At 39.7% G+C, this 21,031-nt stretch overlaps 2 protein-coding genes and 1 non-coding gene across 3 annotated transcripts; 2 read left to right on the plus strand and 1 right to left on the minus strand.

Annotated features, from left to right (window-relative positions):
- Positions 1-836: 836 nt before the first annotated feature.
- Positions 837-7,526, minus strand: psma5 (proteasome 20S subunit alpha 5). Its single transcript, XM_040029355.1, has 10 exons — positions 7,441-7,526; positions 7,077-7,127; positions 6,617-6,683; positions 6,387-6,513; positions 5,138-5,205; positions 4,945-5,052; positions 4,786-4,844; positions 4,585-4,687; positions 1,386-1,472; positions 837-1,234 (listed from the first exon to the last, which is right to left on the minus strand). The coding sequence occupies exons 2-10, from the start codon at positions 7,103-7,105 to the stop codon at positions 1,157-1,159; spliced, it is 726 nt and encodes a 241-aa protein (XP_039885289.1). The 5' UTR covers positions 7,106-7,127; positions 7,441-7,526; the 3' UTR covers positions 837-1,156.
- A 414-nt stretch (positions 7,527-7,940) lies between these two features.
- Positions 7,941-8,012, plus strand: trnae-uuc. Its single transcript has one exon. It is a non-coding gene; the product is annotated as a tRNA-Glu (tRNA).
- Positions 8,013-8,541: 529 nt separating this feature from the next.
- Positions 8,542-18,900, plus strand: LOC120731920 (matrix remodeling-associated protein 8-like). Its single transcript, XM_040029317.1, has 12 exons — positions 8,542-8,810; positions 9,389-9,415; positions 9,500-9,802; positions 10,554-10,655; positions 10,747-10,880; positions 12,430-12,609; positions 15,369-15,510; positions 17,733-17,891; positions 17,981-18,005; positions 18,085-18,170; positions 18,258-18,329; positions 18,411-18,900. The coding sequence occupies exons 1-12, from the start codon at positions 8,759-8,761 to the stop codon at positions 18,431-18,433; spliced, it is 1,305 nt and encodes a 434-aa protein (XP_039885251.1). The 5' UTR covers positions 8,542-8,758; the 3' UTR covers positions 18,434-18,900.
- Positions 18,901-21,031: the final 2,131 nt, after the last annotated feature.

Raw genomic sequence — 21,031 nt, forward strand, 5'->3', positions numbered from 1 at the left:
TACTGCCTCCACCATGTTTGGCAGATAATGTAGTATGCTTCAAATAATGACCCGTTTCTGTCCTCCATACTTTTCTCTTTCCATTATTCTGGTAAAGTCACCTGTCCAAAGACTTTCTTCCAGAACTGTGCAGGCTCTTTCTAGAAAAGTCTTCTCCAGCCTTCCTGTTTTTATAATCAGCATTTTGCATCTTGTTGTAAACTCCTTCTCCAATCATAAAGACATGATTGCAGATCTTGACAGTGATGCGCCTGTCCTTGACTGGTAAAGTTATTTTTCTTAAACAATGGAAATAATTCTATAATTATCCACTTTAGCCGTCTCCTGTGGTCTTTCAATCCTTCTGTTCCTGCTGAACTGATCAGTGGATTCCTTCTTCTAAATAATGAAACAGATTGCCAATTTGGCTGCTCCGAAGGGTTTTTGCTCTCTCTGATCAGTTTATTTTAGATTTTCAGCCTAGTCATGGAATCCCTCACTTATATTAGTAAAAAGTTATGAAACACAAATTCAATACTTTGAATAAATTTAAGACATTACATCTGCATTACTTCTCATCAAATAAGGGAGCAGGCCTAACCTGGTCATGAAAGCACTTGTCAATTGTTTAGTTAATTCTGAGCCTCTGAAAATGGGAGACTGTGTATATAAACAGGCCTTTTTGACAAAGGATGACGCCTTCAATTTAGTTTTTGCTAACATGTGTATGGTATCATGAGCACAAAACTAAACCAGTTACGCTGCGTTTGCAATACGGTTTACTAATACTAATTAGATATTATTGAAATACCATAGTTGAAAGACAAGAAAAACAAAAACTGCAAAGAGTCGGCAACTTCCTGAATACAACAGTTTAATTGTACTGATTCGTAACAAAAATACCCCTCCCACTCCTCCCCCACATTTTTCCCCCTTGCCACTCAGTTATAAATCCCGGTCAGACTCCTGTACAGACACGTACAGATACTGAGAGACGTAAAGAAAAATTATTGGATCGTATATAGAAACTGCTTCTGCACTGCAATTTTGAATGCAGCAAATAATGAGAATGTACGGATAGAAAGTTGTGGCTGCTTTGTGACATTCGGCCCAGGTGCGCTTTCACACCCTCCTCCCTCGTGCCCAGAACTGAAACCGAGACCAAGTCTTTCCTGCTCTAGATGTCCTTGATTACCTCCTCCAGCTCCTCTTTGGAATACATGTGGAAGGTCTTACCAGGCTCTACTGTTGCCAGCTGTAGAGGAGACAGATTAAGAAAGTATGTGTGAAAAACAACCATTTAGACACCAGAAGGTCTTTGCAACTTAAGTCCAAATAACACAGCTGATTTGGTTGGAAATGGACAGATACAACCTTCTGGCATCAAGTATCAGAGTGGGACAAACCTCAATGTTGGTGGCGTTGAGCTTCTCCTCCATCACCTGCTTCAGAATGGTGAGAGATGACTTGATGGCTTCTTTTAATGTCATGGACTGTCAGATTTCCAGAGACAGGGAAAGACAAAAAGACAAAACTATTCAAATCTGCAAATTTGCGTGTCCATAGTTTTGACAACATACACCCGTCCATCATGGAGAAATTCTGACTATATTCTAGGGCTGCCACAAACGATTATTTTGATAGTCGACTAGTCACCGATTATTTTTGCGATTAGTCGACTAATCAGATCATGCATCCATTGGACGTAAAACGTCCAGCTTATTGCACCAGCATGCATGTGCTCTTATATAACTATCATTAGCTTACAGCTTTAAGTGTTTAAGGTATGTGCTAACTAAAAATAAAGACAAGATGATAGTTTATTAAATTTTAATGAAATTTGCAGATTGTTTCGGTGAAGTTTAATAAACTGCTCCTTGCTATCTAAAATATAACGGGATACTGGAGTATATTCTCGAGCATCTCACACTTCTGATAATCAGCTGTCTGCTTGACGTTTATTCAGCTGTGTAAAAACTATAACTTTAATCTCAGCCAAACCGATTTACTCAGGAACAAATAAAATACTGAAAAAAGCCAAACAATAACATTTTTAAGTTATCTAAGTGACTTACATATCATATTTAACCTGAGTAGTGAAAGACGGCGGTGGGTTTGAAAACGATTTGCCGGGAGTCCGGTGCTCTCACGGGCTCTAGTGAGCCTTGCCCCGGCTAGCTATCGAGCTAGTGGGTAACAGACGTCTCCGAAAACGTCGGAGCGCTTTTGAAAATATGTGGTGTCTTGATAAACTGAGCAGATATTTGAGGTTTAACATATTTTCAGGCGAGAATGTAACTGTGTAAACGTTTAATTTTGTGACCCAGAAAGAATAATAAGAGTAGTATTAAAACTAACTAGCTGCCGCCATAGACTACGTGCACATTAGCATATGCTACTTCCAGTGCGGAAACTCCTGTGGGGAGTTTTGTTTCCGGTGTCCTATTCGCGCCTTGTTTACGGTCCAAAACAAGTTAAGCAAATGAATGAATCAAGCGGCGATTTACATTTCTATAGATGTCTTGGGCATTTACCCAATATATCTGTAAATGATGTTCATCGACTTGTCAATATTTTTTCCCCACACCTCAGGGCAAAAGAGAAAATGGATTCAAATGTTATATTTCTCAGCTGTCCCTCGTTTATCGCGGGTGTTATGTTCTAAAAATAACCAGCAATAGGTGAAATCAAGTAGCCAATTTTATTTTTTGACGGTGCAAAACGTTTCGTGGACATCGTGGACATATAGTACTGCACCTCAGAGTCACACTGCTAGCGATCGATGCAGCGATTCTGTACTGTACAGGAGAGACGTCATGGAGGAGATCGTCTGCAGCGATCAGGACGCAGGACACAATGTGATGTTAAAAAAACAATAAGCATGCAAACTTGCACTAAAAAATCCACGAAACAGCGAGGTGAAAGGTGAACCACGTTATAGCGAGGGACCGCTGTAATTTTGAAGGTAAGTCACAACATACCCTTCGTAAATACTAATGTATAGAAACCGTTACCAGCAATCGTTCAGCAATTTTTCATTTTTTGCTTTTTTTCACAGTTTGTTAAAATGCTTTGTAGGTGTGTACTTGACTAGCTGATATTGACATAACGGGAAACATCTGGCTTGACTATTCTTCACCTGTAGTTTGAATGCTGAACATTTGCCTGTTTAAATCATAAGAACTGTCACTATACAGAGATGTGCTTCTGAATGTGGACGATGTGTCTTCTGCATGCAGTAATGCAGTTCTGCTTGTGTTGAGTGATGTAAACAATTGATCGATCTAAACTCTTTAAACGTCAAAATTGATCATTCGATTTTTTATGACACAGTAATGGTGAGTGTTCCCACCTTCTGCTCTTTGTAACTTAACGCGATCTTTCCGTTTTCGAGTTTTGGACATGATTTTGGAGTATATCTGCGCAGTAGCGATTGACCGCAAAGTAAAGCTACCGGAAATGTACAACCCCACATCCGGTCTCAAACCAGGAAGTTAGCATTTTCTTGTGCACAGGGTCTATTGTTGGAAACTGTTGGAAACTGCGCTATGAATTCTGGGACAGAGCTACTTCTCCTTCTTCGGGGTTTAACGGCAGCTGGCATCCTTGTACATGCAGTGCTGCCATCTTCTGTTTCAGTTATTACACGCTTAAATCCTACTACTTATTCCTGCGTCTTTTGTGATCTTACAAAGCTTCAAACGACGCGTCGACTATTAAATCAGTCGTCGACAATTTTGATAGTCGACGTAATCGTGACTAGTCGACTAATCGTGGCAGCCCTACTATATTCAAAATGTTAAATGATCTGAGTCAAACCTTCCCTGTAACTCTTTAAGGCGTGGGACATATTTTAAATTGTCCCTTGCCAGCTAAGCCATATATTAAATTATAAATGCCTGTGAGTGTAGTATACAAAAGTAGAACACACAAAATGTATGTTCTCGCCATTTATGACCATTTAATACCAGACATAAATGTCTAAAATATGTCTGTCAACGTTTTTCAATATTTCTCTGTGCTGACTGATTTATTTCATGTTCCTTAAACGTCGCTTAACCAAAACCTAAATTAGTCAGCACAGCGATCATTCATCCCAGCCACAAGTTTATGGTTATTCCACAAACCAGGAACTGCATCACTGTTTAGTGGACGAGCGCAGACAGACAGATGTGGCATCTCCAGAAACTTTGTTTTAAATATTTCAGCTGAAGCTTTGGGAAGCTGAGACAGGGTTTTTTTCTACATTTGTTGGGTGCTGTGGCCAAAGTAGCTTAAGAGTGTGCTTTTTTTACCTTTTCTTTTTTTTTTTTTTAAGAACTTCTGGTTTCCCATCTTGGACAAATGTCCAAGAAAACTATTTGTATGTTTGTAGCAACAGAGTGATGGAAGTTGAGACACTGATATTGAAATATCCTCATCAGCTGTAACTTGTCTTGTACCAGCTAAGTAGACTCAATCTGACCGCTGAAGCAGGCTGTGTTCCAGCATGACATGGGAGTGTGAGGAAAGCACAGGAGTACCGTACTTAACTGGATAACATGAGTGAATTACACAGCGTGTAATGCAGTTGGTACAATGCTATGGTATCATGGCTGTTATTACCTTGTGGTAGACCTCTTGCAGAGAGCTCTGTGCTCCCTCAGATGCAGAACCGATTGCCCGAGCATCACACTGCACAAAAGTTCCTGATGGGTCCATGTGATACCTGTATTACACACACACACAAAAAACGATACATGTGTTTAAGCAAAGCAAGCAAATATCCCTTAAATTTTAAAATAATAAACAATTATCTTGACATACAGCTGAGGTCCTTTTTCATCAACTCCCCCAAACAGAAGCGCTACACCGAAAGGTCGACTCTGTTTAAAACAAAGCAAAGACACAAATAGAAGTTAAACATCAAACTTTTTAGGTCTGCATCTCAAAATAAAAAACACAAACACTGGCTGAGTGACTCACCATGGCACCAGGGTCTGCATCTTCCTCACCAAACTGCAGCGCCAGGTTGGACACAGCCTGAGTCACACTCTCCACTGTCATCGTCTCATTGTAAGTGAACCAGTGGTTCTGAAACAGAGCACATACAGGTTAACCGCAGATAAACACAGCACTCTAAATATGCCTTATACAGCGCTGTGCTCTGAAATCATACCTGTGTTTCCACTCTTGCTTTGTCGATAAGAGTCTTGGCATCAGCTATCAAGCCGCTCATGGCACAGCCTAAGACGTGAAAAGAAAGAAAACTAAAAGCCTGCATTTATCTTTCACAAGCTGTGGCCTAAAGCAAGACTCTTCACCATCAAAGTGAGACAAACGAGATGAAATTTCATGTAATCTGAAGGAAAGCTTTACTGTGCAAGAATGTGGATGTGACCAATGCACTGATTAAAATTTGTCTGAAACAGCTACAACAACAGTGTGAAAATTAAAGTTGAGGACTTGATTTGCTTAGCTTTGCGAAACAATGTTCTGACTAATTTAAGCCACTTATACCAAAGAGTTTTTGCTGAAGCAAAGGAAAAAGAATCATTTCTCAAGGTGTTTTTTTTTTTTTAGATGAATACTCTCCCTTAAACAGAGGGCTGCAAAAAAAAAAAAAAAACCCAAAACAAAACAAAAAAAACAACACACTGACAATCACAAAATATTTGGGGGGAAAAAAGAAAAGAGAACTAAGATATTTTCACCAATCTTTACATGGAGTAGCCCAGTGATATTCTCTGGTTTAAAGTACTATTAATGGCACTTTGTTTACTTAAAATGTTTATTTATCTGTTTTCTGCTTTACAGTCTTGCAAAGGGACCAAATAATAATGAGATGATGCTTTCAAAAATAATTTCATTAACAGCTTTAATTTGGTCTATATTGTCACACAAACTATATCAGCCAAAAAACTAAATCTAATAATATTTGGTTTAAGCAATGCTTGGTTTAAATGGCTCTGATTTAATTGCAAAAATATTTAAAATCAGTGCTCTGAAGTAAATCAGAGAGGGTCTGGCTGGAATCTTTTTTAAGATTTAATGAATTCACATGGAATGACTCTTTAGGTTGTTTCAATCTATTGATCTAGACGGTTTCAGTTGCTTTTGTCCACATTTCTCTTTTTGTAAGGGAATAAAAGTTTTTTGAAAATTGAAGTGTACGTTCAATTAATAATAATATTTTCTGGGCTAAAAAGAAAATAATAAATATTTTTGCTTTTCTTTTTCTTTAAAAATATTGCACTGGATTTCTGTGTAAAAATCAAAAACAATAACATGCATTTCAAGTCCAATTTTAATCAAAGAATCAATTAACTGGTTTAGCTGACTGGATATCTTTTCTCATTACAAAAAACAGCCAGTAATATTATGTCAACAAAAGCCTTAATCCTTTGTCATGGTCCATTTCCACTTACCAATGTGACTATCAATCTCCACGATCTTCTCAATGCTGTTGGGCTCCATCAGGGGAGAGGTGATCCTCTTCTCCACAGCCAGACATACCCCTTCTGATGTCTGGATACCGATGGCTGTGGAGCCCAACTAGAAGAGCAAAGCCAGGCCAAAGAAAATAGATGAGCTTGAATATAATCACTTGGTTTAATAACCGTGCAGAAATGGTTAAAGATTCCTGTGAAGTACTCACTTTTATTGCCTCTATGGCATATTCAACCTGGAACAATCTTCCCTCAGGAGAAAATGTGTTCACACCTCTGGAAAACAGAAATTAATGTTTAGAAATTTTAACAACGATTAATATATTAAAGATAGCTGTAAACGTTATTTTTCACTATTATTATTTGCACGTCTATTCCCTCATAACAGTAAAGTAAATAAACGCTCAGCTTGAAAAAGATGGCATACCGAAAGTGAAAGCAAACCAACTTTTTCCTAACATTGATTATTAGCTGCTAGCTGATACAAGCTGTAGAGACACTGTTGCAATAAGGGTTTAACGAAATCAGTATTTTCTGTATTTTCTTTCGGCGTTTAACCGGGCTTTCTTTCTCGGGTAGACAATAAAACACCTGTGTGCTCTCGTTCGTTTGTTCATTTCCCTCTGTTAAGCGCTCAATAAATGACAAAGCAGTTTGTGCTGCACCTACCTGTCATATTCCGATCTGGTCAAAAACATCTTTTAACGTTAAACGCAGGATCTAGAAAAAGATAGATGCGTTATTTGTGTAAGATTTCTGTACAGTACCAACAAGTTAAAGCAAATATTGAGAGCTGATTCTAGTTTTTGGTTTCAAGTTTGCTGTGACACCGGGTTATCTGCTAGCTGCAGTTAGCGGTGATACCGAGCAGGCGTGCTAGCTAACAGCGCAACCAATTACACAATTAACTGCATATTAGACACAAATATACATCAAACATCAAAATTCCATCAGTTTAACAATGTCCGGGGAAATATATGTGTACAATTTCCCAGTATTATTCAAAATAACTTCACTTGCTCGGCTCGTTTACCTTCAGCCAAAAACCCTTCAATGAGTTCGCTTGTTTCAGAGGAAGCGTTTGGTGTGTTACATCCAAACGCGCCGGTTGTTAGCAATTCCCTAACTAACGTTCCGCGTCTCCCAGTCAAAATATACTTCATTAAATTAACTTTATTTATGTACTCTGAATTTAAAAGCTTTTGATTTTGTGGTTGTTATTATGTGTTTTTACTTGTAAAATTCAAAAACAAGAAAGCACATTATAATACTGGTATTTGTGAAAAATTAGGAAAAATAAAGCTGGGTAATATTGCCTGAAAACACGATGTTGTTTCCTACAATCATAATTTTTCTTTTTGTGTGAAGACAAATTGTTAATGAAATTTACTGAAGACAAATAATTGATCCAATTCGTGCAAATCAGAATAACAAGAATACAACTTAACAAAAACAGACAAAGGTAACGATCGTTGGGTGCCATGCGTTTACGTACATGTATTATGCAACATTACACGGCTGGTGTGTACAGTGTCCCATATGGTCTAGCGGTTAGGATTCCTGGTTTTCACCCAGGCGGCCCGGGTTCGACTCCCGGTATGGGAACGGCTCTTTTGTGACGATGGGATTTTAATGTCTTTCACGTGAATGTCGAACTTGGCCTTCGTAGTGACAAAAAGGCACAATGGGCTCCAAAGCACGGTATAATTTACCAAATTATTGTGGTCACTTGAGAGCGGAACCAACCGCTGGGTGTCGTCATTGAGCTGAATTAGAAGAGACGATGACCTGTTGATGATTCTGATTTCTTCATCAGGTTAAATACCCCAAAATATAAAATATTTTGCGCCTATCGAGATTAGTCGTCGTTAAGTTATCTGCTATGCTCTTGGAAATGATTGTTTGGCTTACTATGCTGAGTGCTACTGGAAAAATAGTGTGGCTTTTGAAATGTGCTCTAATACCAATATGCCACAACTGCAAAAGTATTGATGTACAGCTATTAACACAACTTAGTGGAAAAGTAAGAGAATGAAATCTTTAAGTGTAAAAACAAATGTCTCTCTTGAGATTTTTTATTGTAGGCTAATTAGTCGGGGGGTTTGTGAGAGGAGGTTTACTTGGCGGTGTCGGGTTTCATTTCCCGGCTGATTTCAGTTCCGCTCGGTTCTGTTTTGGTTCTGTGGTGAAGCTCTAACTTAATGCTGTGGCAGCGAAGGTCTCTCCAAACTCTGAAATGTGACTAACCTTGACGGGTTGTTGTTGCGAACAGACAGGCTGGACATATTTTCTCATGCTCAGGGCGGACTGCCAGGTGCAGAACACTGACTTATCGGCTTAAAACTGAAAAGATGAAAACCAAGAGGGACGACATCGTTTTTCAGACTCTCCTCTTGATCCACAGTAAGTAGGCTGGAGTGAAGCACTGTTTTGCTTTTGTTGCAAGCGTAGATAGACTTTGCATTCGTGAGTTAAAGTATTTTAGAAGTTGGACTCAGCAGTGGAGAACCCTCTAAAGAAATTAAAAATATATTTTACTAAGTAACTTTTCCTCGTTTTTCCTTTTTTTCCTGAGGTGAAAGAACGTTTGAAAGATTTGTTAAAGATTTGTTTGTTTGTTTCTAGTGTCGTTAAGGTAGATTGATGTATTTGACCTTTCTGGTCTGATTTTAAAACCAGACTTCGGTCCACACTTACAACGCAGATACATTCTTCGGAGATGAGAAACACTGAGGGAGGGTTAATTTCAATCAGGCCTAACTGCACAGTACAAAAACAAAGCCCAAAAGGGTTTCCAGATAGCAATATATATTAGTTTACACCGGCAGTAAATTGCCTACACACACACGCACACACATACATGCATTTTCAGATGCAGGGACCTACAGATTTGGTCTGAATACCTGTTTAAGTGATTAACACATTTGCTTATTTCTACTGTTTTTTGTTTGTTTGTTTGTTTGTTTGTTTTGTTTTTTCAGTCCCTGTGGCCTGCTTCTTCACTGCAGGTAGGTTTCTCCTTTTGTGTGTGCACATGTGATCTATGTGTCCATGAGTACTAAAAATGTTACACCCTGTCTGTCCTTTGTCAGTGTCATGTCAGGCTGAGAGCAGCAGCGTGGTTGTGGCAGGTTATAATGTGAGCTCCCGCGCTGGTTCAAAGCTGGTGCTGCAGTGTGTGAGCAGCCGGATGGTGTGGACCAGGGACAGGGTGAGAGACAGGCAGAGGGTGATCCACTGGGATATGTACCGGGCTTATCCGGACTACGCCATGGAAAGGGTAGTGGACATGTTCTCGGCAGGAGAACAAAGGATGTACAACTCCTACAATCTGGGCAGGGTTGGTCTCAACCCGACAGCCTTCAAAGATGGAAACTTCTCCCTGGTTATCAAAGGTCACACACACATACAGACACATTCTGTTTTTGTCTTTCATGTGTAACTGTAACTGGCCAACATTACTTTGTTGGTGTGTCTCACTGTGGCTTTGCTTGTTATGTTCTTATAACAAATATTTCAGATGACTTATTAAGTATGTAGACAAATATTTTAAAAGAAAGGTGAATCATTGCCACTGAAATGCAGTTAAAATCAAAGACCATCTAGATATTTGTTAGGGTAGAAAGCCAAATGCATCCTGACACACTCCCCTCACAATCAGATATCATCCCCTTATCACCTCTCTTCCATGCAGAGGTATGGCTAAATTGCATCAGTGTGACCACTATACTGTTACAGGGCAACCATGTCTTCTAATAGAGGCGTCGGTCTGGCTATGATTAAAATCATTAAAGCTCTGTGTGGAATTTTTTCAAGTGATTTAGTTCGGTATTTGTCTCTGATTTCCCGTCAGTGCGCAACTGGTCCCCATTGCCACCCCATTACCAAAAACTAAAATGCCCAGTTTACATAGATTACCATCCAACACCAAATCTCAAACACAGAGTCAACAAGGGTTTCACAGATACCTAAATGCCACACAAAGGAATAAATATGAAGCCTCTATAAACTACATTACTTGATAATGAAAAAAAATGCCATTAAATCTAAAAGGTTTTGGAAAAAGGTTTGCTTTAATATGAAGTTTGCACTTCTGTTTCCTAAGTGGCCATGCTTGATTTGCTGTACTTCTACATGTGATGACAGATGTGACGATGAATGACCGAGGTCTGTACTCCTGCAACCTCCACCATCTCTACTGCAACCTCTACGAGACAGTCAGAGTCCAGCTCAATGTCACTAAATCACGTATGTATCACACTCTATCAGCTATCAGCATGTGAGCTGAAGTACATTAGTATTAATCCACAAACCCCTTTGACTTGTTTTTGCCACAAAGGCCGTAAAGAACAGCGATACTGGGATGGGCATAAGGCCGTGTACGTGGTGCTGCTTGGGAGCACTGCGGTGCTGCCGTGCATCATCCGACGTAGTGTGTGGACAGACTGGAGCGACGAGGAGGAGGATCAGCAGGTGTTTCTACTTGTTTCCCGAGACAGATCAAGAGCTAACATTTGTTTTTAACATTACAATTGGCGTGTACATGTCCTGGTTAATCTGCTTTGGATTATTTCTTTGAACTGTTTTTCCAGGGTGTAACAATTGTACAGCATACATGTTTAATGACTTTTTAAAAAACAAAAAACAAAACAAGAACTGAGTGCAAATCACTCTTTTTGGCAGAAATGGTAGAGGTTATTTAATTGGTTGATTGAGACATCTTTTAAGCATAGTCCTCAAATTTCAATGAGGTGAGTTCGGGAATTTGGGAAGGCCATTCCAGTTGCTTAATGTTAATCTACTTTATTTATTCCAAAACCAGTTTTGACGTGTTTGGGATCATTTTCCTGTTGAAACACCGAACTGTGTCCAAGTTTCAACCATTTAGCTGATGATTTGAGGTGAATTTGAAGAATTTGGAGGCAATCCTCCTTCTTTCTTATTCCATCTACTTTGTACAATGTACCAGTACCACTAGCAGCAACACAGCCCCAGAGCATGATGGCCACCACCGTGCTTGACAGTTGGTACAATGTTCTTAGGTTTGAAAGCCTTACCTTTAACTCTTCAACCATCCCGCTTCTCATTATATCCAAAGAGTTTAATGTTTGTCTCATCTGACCATCTTATTTTTCTCCAGAAGGCATTTGACTGGTCCATATGGACAGCTGCAAAAAAGAGTTTATTTTGGAGCAGGAGCTTCCTTCTTGGTCGGCACCCTCTCTGTACATGGTGATTTAAAACTCACTTCACCATGGACAGTGATGCTGGTCTTCCAGCAGTTTCCAGTTAATGTCAGGCTTGATGCTTGGTGATTCCTGTGTTGTTCCAGAACATCCTCACCAATTTCCTCTGATCAGAGGGAAACTGTCTTTGCCCAAACTGACCCAAATTGCCTTTGCCAAGACAGTTTGGGTCTTTGCCCACATCTTGGCAAATTAATAATGCATCCAAATAACTTGTACATACATAAAGTTGTTTTAAGTGATGATTTTGTATTAAGCAGTTGTTTTAGAAATGGCTTCAAGAGACCTTACTTGTGTGAATCTACAGTTCTCCTTGTTAGATTTTCACTGAGTTCCTTGGAGTTTCCTGTTGTTCTGAGTATTGGTCAGTCCAATGGATGCTGCCAAACAAATCCTTTTTATGTTGCCAAAGATAAACTATCAGTTGTCATCAATCATGATCACAAACAAAAAGTTAAACAAGGGGTTAATAGGCCTTGGCATTGTTAAAAGACATTGTAGAACTTTCAGCACTACTTATTAAAAGATTGAATTAAGTGTGTGTTGACTCGAGGATTTGAGAAAATCCTAAATAAATTCAGAACTTGTGCACCCTGTTCTTGTTGTTTTGTTTTTTGTTTTTTGTTTTAATCATTAAAGATGTATGCTGTACAATCATTCCACCCTGGAAAAGAAATCATTAAAAGTCCAAAATTATGATTGCATTCATGCTCATAATTAATATGTGTAAATGTTTGACTACAACTGTACATTAACTGATATATCTGGCTCTTTAGGTGGTTCACTGGGACCGTCAGGCTCCAGGAATTTCCCATGACCGAGCTGACCGGCTTGTGGACCTGTACGCCTCTGGGGAGCAGCGGAGCTATGGACCTCTGTTCCTTCAGAGGAAGATGAATATCAGCAATCACGCCTTCTCCGAAGGAGACTTCTCACTCACCATATCTGACCTGCAGGTGCGTATGTGTGAGCTTTTTAAAAGAGAGCTACTTAAACAAAAGTGGTATAGGCTCACTTCTCATGAGGTTCATCTGTGCTTTAACAAATCTGTGGTCCAATGCTCTTGGCATAAAAGCGTCTGCAAAAGCGTGTATTTGTGTGTATACATGTAAACAGTGTTTCCAGAACAGATGAAACTTTCATTAGTAATGCATCTCTTTTCAAGTCAAACTTTATTGCTCCATTGGGGAAAATGAGGTTTTAAACCACAATATGTTGGGCAACCAATGCAGTTTTAAAAAAACCTAACAGCAACAGTTATTGCCATTTGTTATAATAGCAAGCAGATCTCATAAATCATAACATTTCATTTATATACAGGCTCGGGAAACTTTAGGGAGCCGTTTTCTGGTCAGCTACAAAAAACAATTCAGATATTTTCAAAATTAACACAATTTTTTTTCTCAGATATCAGTTGTGTGTAACGGCACAACTTCTCTGATGCATGAAAACAGATGTGTTTAACATGGGCCTAATTTCTTTCTTTTCTCTGTCTTACATACAGCTGTGGTCAGGCGTTTACATGCACTCATGAATGCTTTTAATGCTTTCTTTAAACTGTCCTGTGTTTCCAGCGCTTAATGACTGTACAACATGTAAAATCTTCAATAACTTTTAAAAAAATAAGATTTTGATGCACAGTTTAAATTTATTTCGGATTTTCTTGAATTCACAGAGTGCCCTTAAAGGAGCTAAAACAGCTTGTTTCATACAGAGCATGAACTGAGGGGGTGTTTGAAAAAATTAGTATCAACAATTCACTGCTGACTCTTGCACAAATGTATTTTTGACAAATCCCAGATGTTGCTAAATTCTGCTGTTCAACTCTGTGGTGAAAGTAAACAGGTTTGCCTGTTAGTTTATTGAGCAATATTGGTTTTTTTAGTCTTGCACATGTAGGACCCAAGGAATTGATAATAAGTTATGATTATGTCATACATTTTTTTCCCTTTCTGGTGATTTGTAGTTAGTAGCATTGTTCAGCTGTTATTCTCACCATTATAAAGCCCAAAGATCCTTAGCTGACTACCCCAGTGTTTCGATTGCACTTTGGATCTGATGTAATGACCATCATGATCATTGTCAAGTAACGCTTTTAATTCATGGCCAAATTTGTGTCAGGAAACAATTTTTAAGGAGGTGGCGCAGGGAGAAAAGGCTAAGGTATGCCAAATTATAAAAGAACAGGGTTAGGAGAGGGGCACAACAGTGAGTATCTACAGCCATCTGTAAAACATGGTACAGCCTCTGTCATGGTTTCCTGCTGCATTTCAGCCAGTGGTGTTGGGAATCTTGTCAAAGACCCACAGATGTTATTGGACGGATCCATGATGCAATACATCTGGAAAGCATGACAATTATTCTAAACACACTGACGATGCAGTAAAAACATACCTGGATAGAAAAACGCCCAATGCAACACTATCAGTCATGGCCCAGACCTCAACATTATTGAAGCAGTGTTGGATCATTGTGGCCGAGAATAGAACAAAATTCTGGAGAGCTATTCCTGAGAACTACTTTAAAAAATGACCCAAAAAAAAGCTTTCTTTAGAGAGTTCAGGCTGTGTTGAAGAATAATGGTGGTCATACTAAATATTAACTTTCAAGCTTATTATTATGTACAAACTGTTTTTGTCTTATGGTAAATGGCCTGTATTTGTATAGCGCTTTACTAGTCCCTAAGGACCCCAAAGCACTTTACACAACCAGTCATCCACCCACACATTCACACACTAGTGATGGCAAGCTACATTGTAGCCACAGCCTCCCTGGGGCGCACTGACAAAGGCCACTGGGCCCTCTGGCCACCACCAGTAGGCAACGGGTGAAGTGTCTTGCCCAAGGACACAACGACCAAGACTGTCCAAGCCGGGGCTCGAACCGGCAACAAGGCGAACTCCCAACTCTTGAGCCACGATCGCCCCTAATATACTCTATCTCCATTTATAATAACCTATGGACCTATTTCACATTTTCCTAGCAAAATATGAAGAAATGAGGAATTGCTTAAGACTTTTGCACAGTACTGTATAATCACAGAGCTTTACTCTTATTCAAGAAAGTCTTGTTGTAAAAAAAATCTAAAGGGTCATTCCATGAAAAATGAGTGAGGACCTCCTATCTAATCTTCTCAGAACGAGCTGATTTCTTTTCTACTGTAATTTTACTAGTGTTAATGATGCGACGCAAAATTTTACTGCCAGATTGAGGATTTGCAGCTTGTAAGTCATGTAATATTTTTTTCCAGCATTTTTGAGCCTGTATCGATCCCTTGTTGAGTACAGAGGATAGATAAAACACATTTAATCTCACAATCTAAGACCAAAATCTTTTTTTTTAGATCAGATCAGCCACTGGGATGGGCTTAGGTGGGGTGGCTGATATAAAACAATCTAGCAACATTTGATTACGGGCTTATTTTCTAGCCACGATTCATTACACAGTGAAAATAAAATATTGATGTGAAAAAAATCTTTAAAGAGAATTCAATCTTTTAATAAACTTGGATTTAATTTCTATTAAATTCATTATATTTGTATAGTTCATATTGTTAATATTAATGCAGTTTGTACTGCTGCCCTTTGTACAATCTCGGTCCTATTTTTCACTCTTCTTTGATATTTTCTTCCATTTGTCTGTCTGCTAACAACAATCCATTTTAGGGTTTTGACTTTATATACATATAGTTTAATGTGTATTTGTGTTCTGACAGCCAGCAGATCAGGGGCTGTATTCCTGCCACCTCCACCATCATTACTGCGGTCTCCACGAGAGAAGAGTATTTCAGGTCACAGTGGAGCCTTCGCTGGTTAAGCCAACAATGCCGGCTAAATCACTGCCCAGCGAAGACAAGGGTAACGCACAAACACATAGTCTCTTTCTTCCTGCTCTTGTAAGCATGAGTATCTTAGCAGAGAGAATGTTTTATGACCTGGTGGATTTGAACTATCATGTGTACGATTAGGAGAAGGGGAAACATACACATCTGCTCTTTCCTTCACTCATCCCGTCTTGTTTTGTCCTCATTCACTGACTCACACTCTACAAAAGAAGTAGCAGCAGAGGAAGAAAAAAAGAAAGGGTGTGGGTGAAGAGACCCTCTTCTTTCTTGCACTGTCAGCTTCTTTGATGCCAGGCCTTTTAACCTCCGCCAAAACCCTCTAAGCCTCACCCTCGCCACTTTTCACCTTTGTCTAAATTTCACGTATGTGTGTAGTTGCACATTTAAGGTTTGTAGGGATTGCTTTGTCCACACAAATTTCTCAACTCTTTGCCTGGTCTGAAAAGTTCTTTCGTTGGGTGGACATCAGTAAAAGAGAAAAGACACAGTGGAGAGGAGGAGGAGGGGTGTTTGGCATGATGGCTTGCCAGCAGCCTACCTCAAATTCTTCGATAATGAGAGAGTTTCTGGTGCATGGGTTTGTTTTTCCAGAAGGTAACTGAAGCAAAGTTGCTAATGGCACATGTATCAATGTGGGAAAATCATTGAGACGGCTTTAGAAATGCCTGTGGCTGAGTCCATCTGTGTGTGTAAATATGTGTGTGTGCCTAAAGTTCATGCCAAGAAGACCGATCTCATTTCAGTGGAATCTCTTGCATACAGTCACAGGACTGAAGTCCAGATCTGCCCACTCGATTAATCCTTCGCTCCCAGAGCTGTAATAATAAAGTAGGATTTTATCCACGGGAATGGTGCTGGTTTATCTGTTTTGTTGCCTGCTCCTCTGCACTCTCAGACATTACAGTAGTCTACTGCAGTATTATGTCTTCTTATCTCTCTCGTTTCGCCCCCTCTGGCTGTCTGCTGCCGTGTTGACTTTGGCTCTCTCCACGCATTCAGCAAGAATTTGTCTCATTCATTACCCCAATTTTGTTTGCCTTCTGCCGGGTCCTTCTTATTTTTCTGCTTTGATGAGCTCGCCTGACTTTTTCCCTTCACATATAAAGAAAGGAGCCATTTTCTGCAGCTTTTGGACAAGAACAGGAAGCGTGCCTCATCTGCAAAACAGCTGGTCACACAAGAAGAAAGTCAAACTGAAAGGTAGACAGAGGGAGAAAGAGAGGAAAGAAGAACAAGAAGGGAGCGAGGAATTTGTTGATGAAATGGGGTCGATGAGATGTAGGTCACCCTTTCCCTCCCTCCCTCCCATTAGAGTTATTTATCCGTGGAGTTTTAGCACCGTCATTGCGGCCAGTTAGAATAAAAACACACATGTTCTCATGTCAGGGGAGGAAAAAAGTCTTTATAAAACAATCAGAGGATTTATAACGTCGATGTGTTTTGTTTTTATGTTTTCTTTTTTGTGGCCATGTGCTGTGTTTGGGATGTCTGCTAGAAATCTTTTCTAGCTTTATTCTGTGAGGCATACCTCTGGAGAAACATCTCATCGTCTCCTTCCTCTCCCTCGGCTCTCACTGCTTCCTTCACTTCTCTCGCGCTTGTCGCTTTTCTGTGTTTTACTGCCAGGAAAAGTAAATCAGAGCATGACAGTCTGGATCTCATTTTGGCTTTAATATGTTGAGTCTGAGGTCCGCAGCTGCCTCCTGCCTTGCACTTTTTTAACTCTTTTTTTTTTTTTTTTTCCTTATGAAGCTAAATGAAACCAGACTCGCCTTGATCCTCTCTTTGTGAATACTCAGCAGAACCGTGCTGAGATAGAAAAAAGACGACTAATTATTTCTCACTTCCATAACGTGTTTTGCATGTCGTACAGCAGGAAATCTAGTACAACATGTGTAGGAAGAAAAAAAAAAAAGAAGGTCGTCTCATGTGAGCCATGCCACCAGATGTACCAGCAAGGAGAGCGTGTCTTTATGGTGTAAACACAAAATACTAACAACAAGAGAAATCTGTGGGGGTTTTTTTCTTTTCCCACCAAGTCTTTAGCCGGTACACTGTCCAAAACAAAAAACAATGTGACACTCACGACAGGAGTAATGTCTGTTCAAATGGAAGCTCCGGTCTTGTTTACTACATCTGTAAACCACGTAATGACACACCGGTTTGTTTGTGAGGGAAAAGATGAAGAACAGATGAAAAAGAAATGCTGACTGCTGTCACTCTTCTATTGCTCAGAGACAGCTAAGGCTGAATCACCGCGAGTCATCACCGTCATCCTGCCTGAGCAAAGGCACCACTTTCTCCTGCCTCTGGGCTACGTCCTCACCTCCTTCCTGCTCCTGGCATTTGTTGTCCTCATCATCATCGTCATCGTACGACGACGCACGACCAAAGGTGTGAAGCTGACGGCTGATTTCAGATAAATCACTCAGAATTTTTTTCCCCCTTCTTTTGAATCTCATTAAATGTTCTTGTGTTTGCAGAAATGTATCCTCAGTCGTATATGGGGTGAGTACTGACAATACACACAGACACACACACATATAACCGCTTTCTTCACCCACGTGTGTCCTCCTCACTGTGATAGGTCCAGCAGAAGTCAGAGCTGCTCAGATGAGTTTGAGATGGACGTTACTGAGGTGAATGTGTGCAGCCCGGAGGAAAGACGATTCGGTGAGTTAAGAGAAAGAAAAGAGTGGAGTGTAAAAAAATATTGGTTCATCTCTCAGATGGGATTATATATGGTCTTTCTGTGTTTAGACTACAAGAACAACCTGCTGAAAGAAAAAGCCCACGTGAAAACTCAGCCAAAATTCATTGATCTCGACAAAGGTACGCAGACACATGCGAACATCTATCATGAATCACTTGACACTCTCTTCCTCAAACTCAATCCATCTTTCTTTCTTGCAGAGATGCAGAAGTTCTCTAAGTGAAATAACAGAAGTGGAACTGGAGTCACTGGCTGGTCCAGAGGCTGCGCTCCAAGCTAAACACCTCCATACCGTCTTCTGTCCTGTCAGGAGAGATGCCGCAGAGAGAAACGCAGTGTTGCAAAAATCTGTGTTGTGACATTCAGAAAAAGAACACTGAGGTTTTGTGTTGCCAAATTGTAGATATTAGATACAAACAGGACTGTGAAAAAGTATATGCCCCTTTCCTCATTTCTTAGTTTGTTTGTGTATTTGTCACATTTACATGTTTTAGATCATCAAACAAATTTTACTATTAGACAAAGATAATCAGAGTAAATACAAAATCCAGTTTTCACATGGTGATTTCATTTATTAATTGGTTTAAAAAAGAAATATCCAAAAATGCTCTGGGATTCCAGTGAGCCAGAGTGAGAGCCATTATCCACAAACGGAGAAAACTTGGACCAGTGCTGAACCTTACTAGGAGTGGCTGGCCCACTAAAATTGCTCCAAGAGCGCATCGACAACTCAGGGCAACTCCAGGAGTTCACAAAAGAACCCAGAACAACATTTAAAGAGCTGTAGACCTCACTTTTCTTACTTAAGGTCAGAGTTCATGATTCAACAGTTGGGAAAAAAATAATAAGACTGAGCAAAAATGGCATCCATGGGAGAGCTCCAAGGAGAAAACCACAGCTGACTGAACACAACACAAAGTCTCATCTCACATTTGGAAAATATTCTGTGGACAAAGGCTGAACTTTTTGGAAGGTTTCAGTCCTGTTACATGTTGTGTAAATCTAAAACAGCATTTCATAAAGAGAACATGGTGGTGGCAGTGTTGGCTAATCGATGGAACCATTAATTCTGCTCTCTACCTAAAAATTATTGAATCGGATTGAGATGCGTGGGCCAAAATTCCTCCACACTGGTGTCAAAGACTCATCGACAATGATCACAAACACTTGATTGTGAAACTTGATTGCCTAATAACTGGTTGTGCCAAAATGAGGGTGAATACTTTTTCACACAGGGCCGGCTTGGTTTGGATCACTTTTTTCCCCTTAATAAATAAAATCATCATTTAAAAATTCAGGTTATCTTTGTTTGATGATCTGAAACATATAGCTGTGACAAATATGCAAAAAAACCCTAAGAAATGAGGAAGAGGGCAAATTCTTTTTCACTGCACTAAGATTGACCTGACTGCGAAAGGAAGGAGAAATGTGTGCACGGATCGCACAGAACTGACTCACTTCTGAGTTGGTGAAGATAAAGTTCCAGCCTGAATCATTATTCCTTTAGTTAGAAAGTTTTTATGCTGATTTTGCTCTTTTTCTTTTCCTCCCAAAAGCGCCACTGAAGTGTTACCATAACTCTGCACTGCGTCCAGTAGCTGCTGACTAACTGTATGCTCACTCACCACCAAGCAGAATATGTGAAACGTTCTGTTTTGTATCCACGCTCTGATGCAGATATTTTTTATTGTACACTTGCTTAGTGGACATCACCCTGCTTCTTTTTTCCTCTGTGAATGTAGGAGGCGTGTTTCACAGCAGTTTCTCTTACCCTTTGTTGGACTAGTTAATGAAGATTTAGTCATGTTATAACCAGTATAGCAACCGTCTCACACAACTTCAAACAACGCAGTTAAATCAAAATACAAACCAGCTGGTTAAACAACGCTGTTGTAAATTCTATGCTGTCACTGCTGCTGTTACTGTGTGAAATCAAAATATTGCATTCAGCCAAGTGGCTCCTGGTACTTACAGGCAGGCGTTTTTATTACAGTTAAAACCACAAAAAAATCTGGAAGGTGAAATTTTATTGTTTCCACTCTGTGTGAGAATAGATGTTTACCTCACTTTCTATTTTTGGGCTTCATCTTCGTTCATCCCACAAGTAGTGCCCATTATGGAAAAGGAAGTTAGAGAGCAGAAGTTCTTAGCCATTTAAAAACTCCTGGGTTTCTGCTTTCACTCGTCTGAGCAGATCTTGTACCCCGGTTTTATTATTATTATTGTAATATTCTGATGTTGCTTGCTGTATTTGTATTTGACGGCATCAACTTGATTTCTCTCGTGTGTTGTGCGCCCCCTAGCTTAGTCTGCATTAACTACTACAAAGCAAAATCCCAGCATTACAGTGTCTAAGACATAAAGGAGGACACGATCCTACTTGCAGTACTCTGTGTGAATAACACTCCACTCTTAAAGAAAAAAAAGATTGCTGTTACATCTGCTGTGGCTTTTGCTTTTCTCAGTTACTCAGTTTGCCATGCTTGATACTAATTTAACTACCTATTGTTGTGTTGTACTGTACTGCTAATCCAGTAAAAATGAAAAACAAAAGACAGACTGTGTGTTGCTGTGTAGTTTCATTAGTTTGTTTTACCTATAACATAATTTCCAGGTCCAGTGGGGGGGGGGGGGGGGGGGGTGTAAGGCGGCATTTCTAAGCCAGCAGATATGATCTCTCCAGCATTTCCTGCTCTGCCCAGGAGTCTCCTCAAATGACAAAATATCAAATTCAACTTTAAAAATTCAAACATGAAATTTAGGAGGAAGGTCTTCTTTAGTCAAAAAATAAAATAAAATAAAATCCAGAAGCATGAGTTTA

The sequence above is a fragment of the Simochromis diagramma genome, unplaced genomic scaffold (genome assembly GCF_900408965.1).
Source record: "Simochromis diagramma unplaced genomic scaffold, fSimDia1.1 OVJJ01000483.1, whole genome shotgun sequence".
NCBI classification, from domain to species: Eukaryota; Metazoa; Chordata; class Actinopteri; order Cichliformes; family Cichlidae; genus Simochromis; species Simochromis diagramma.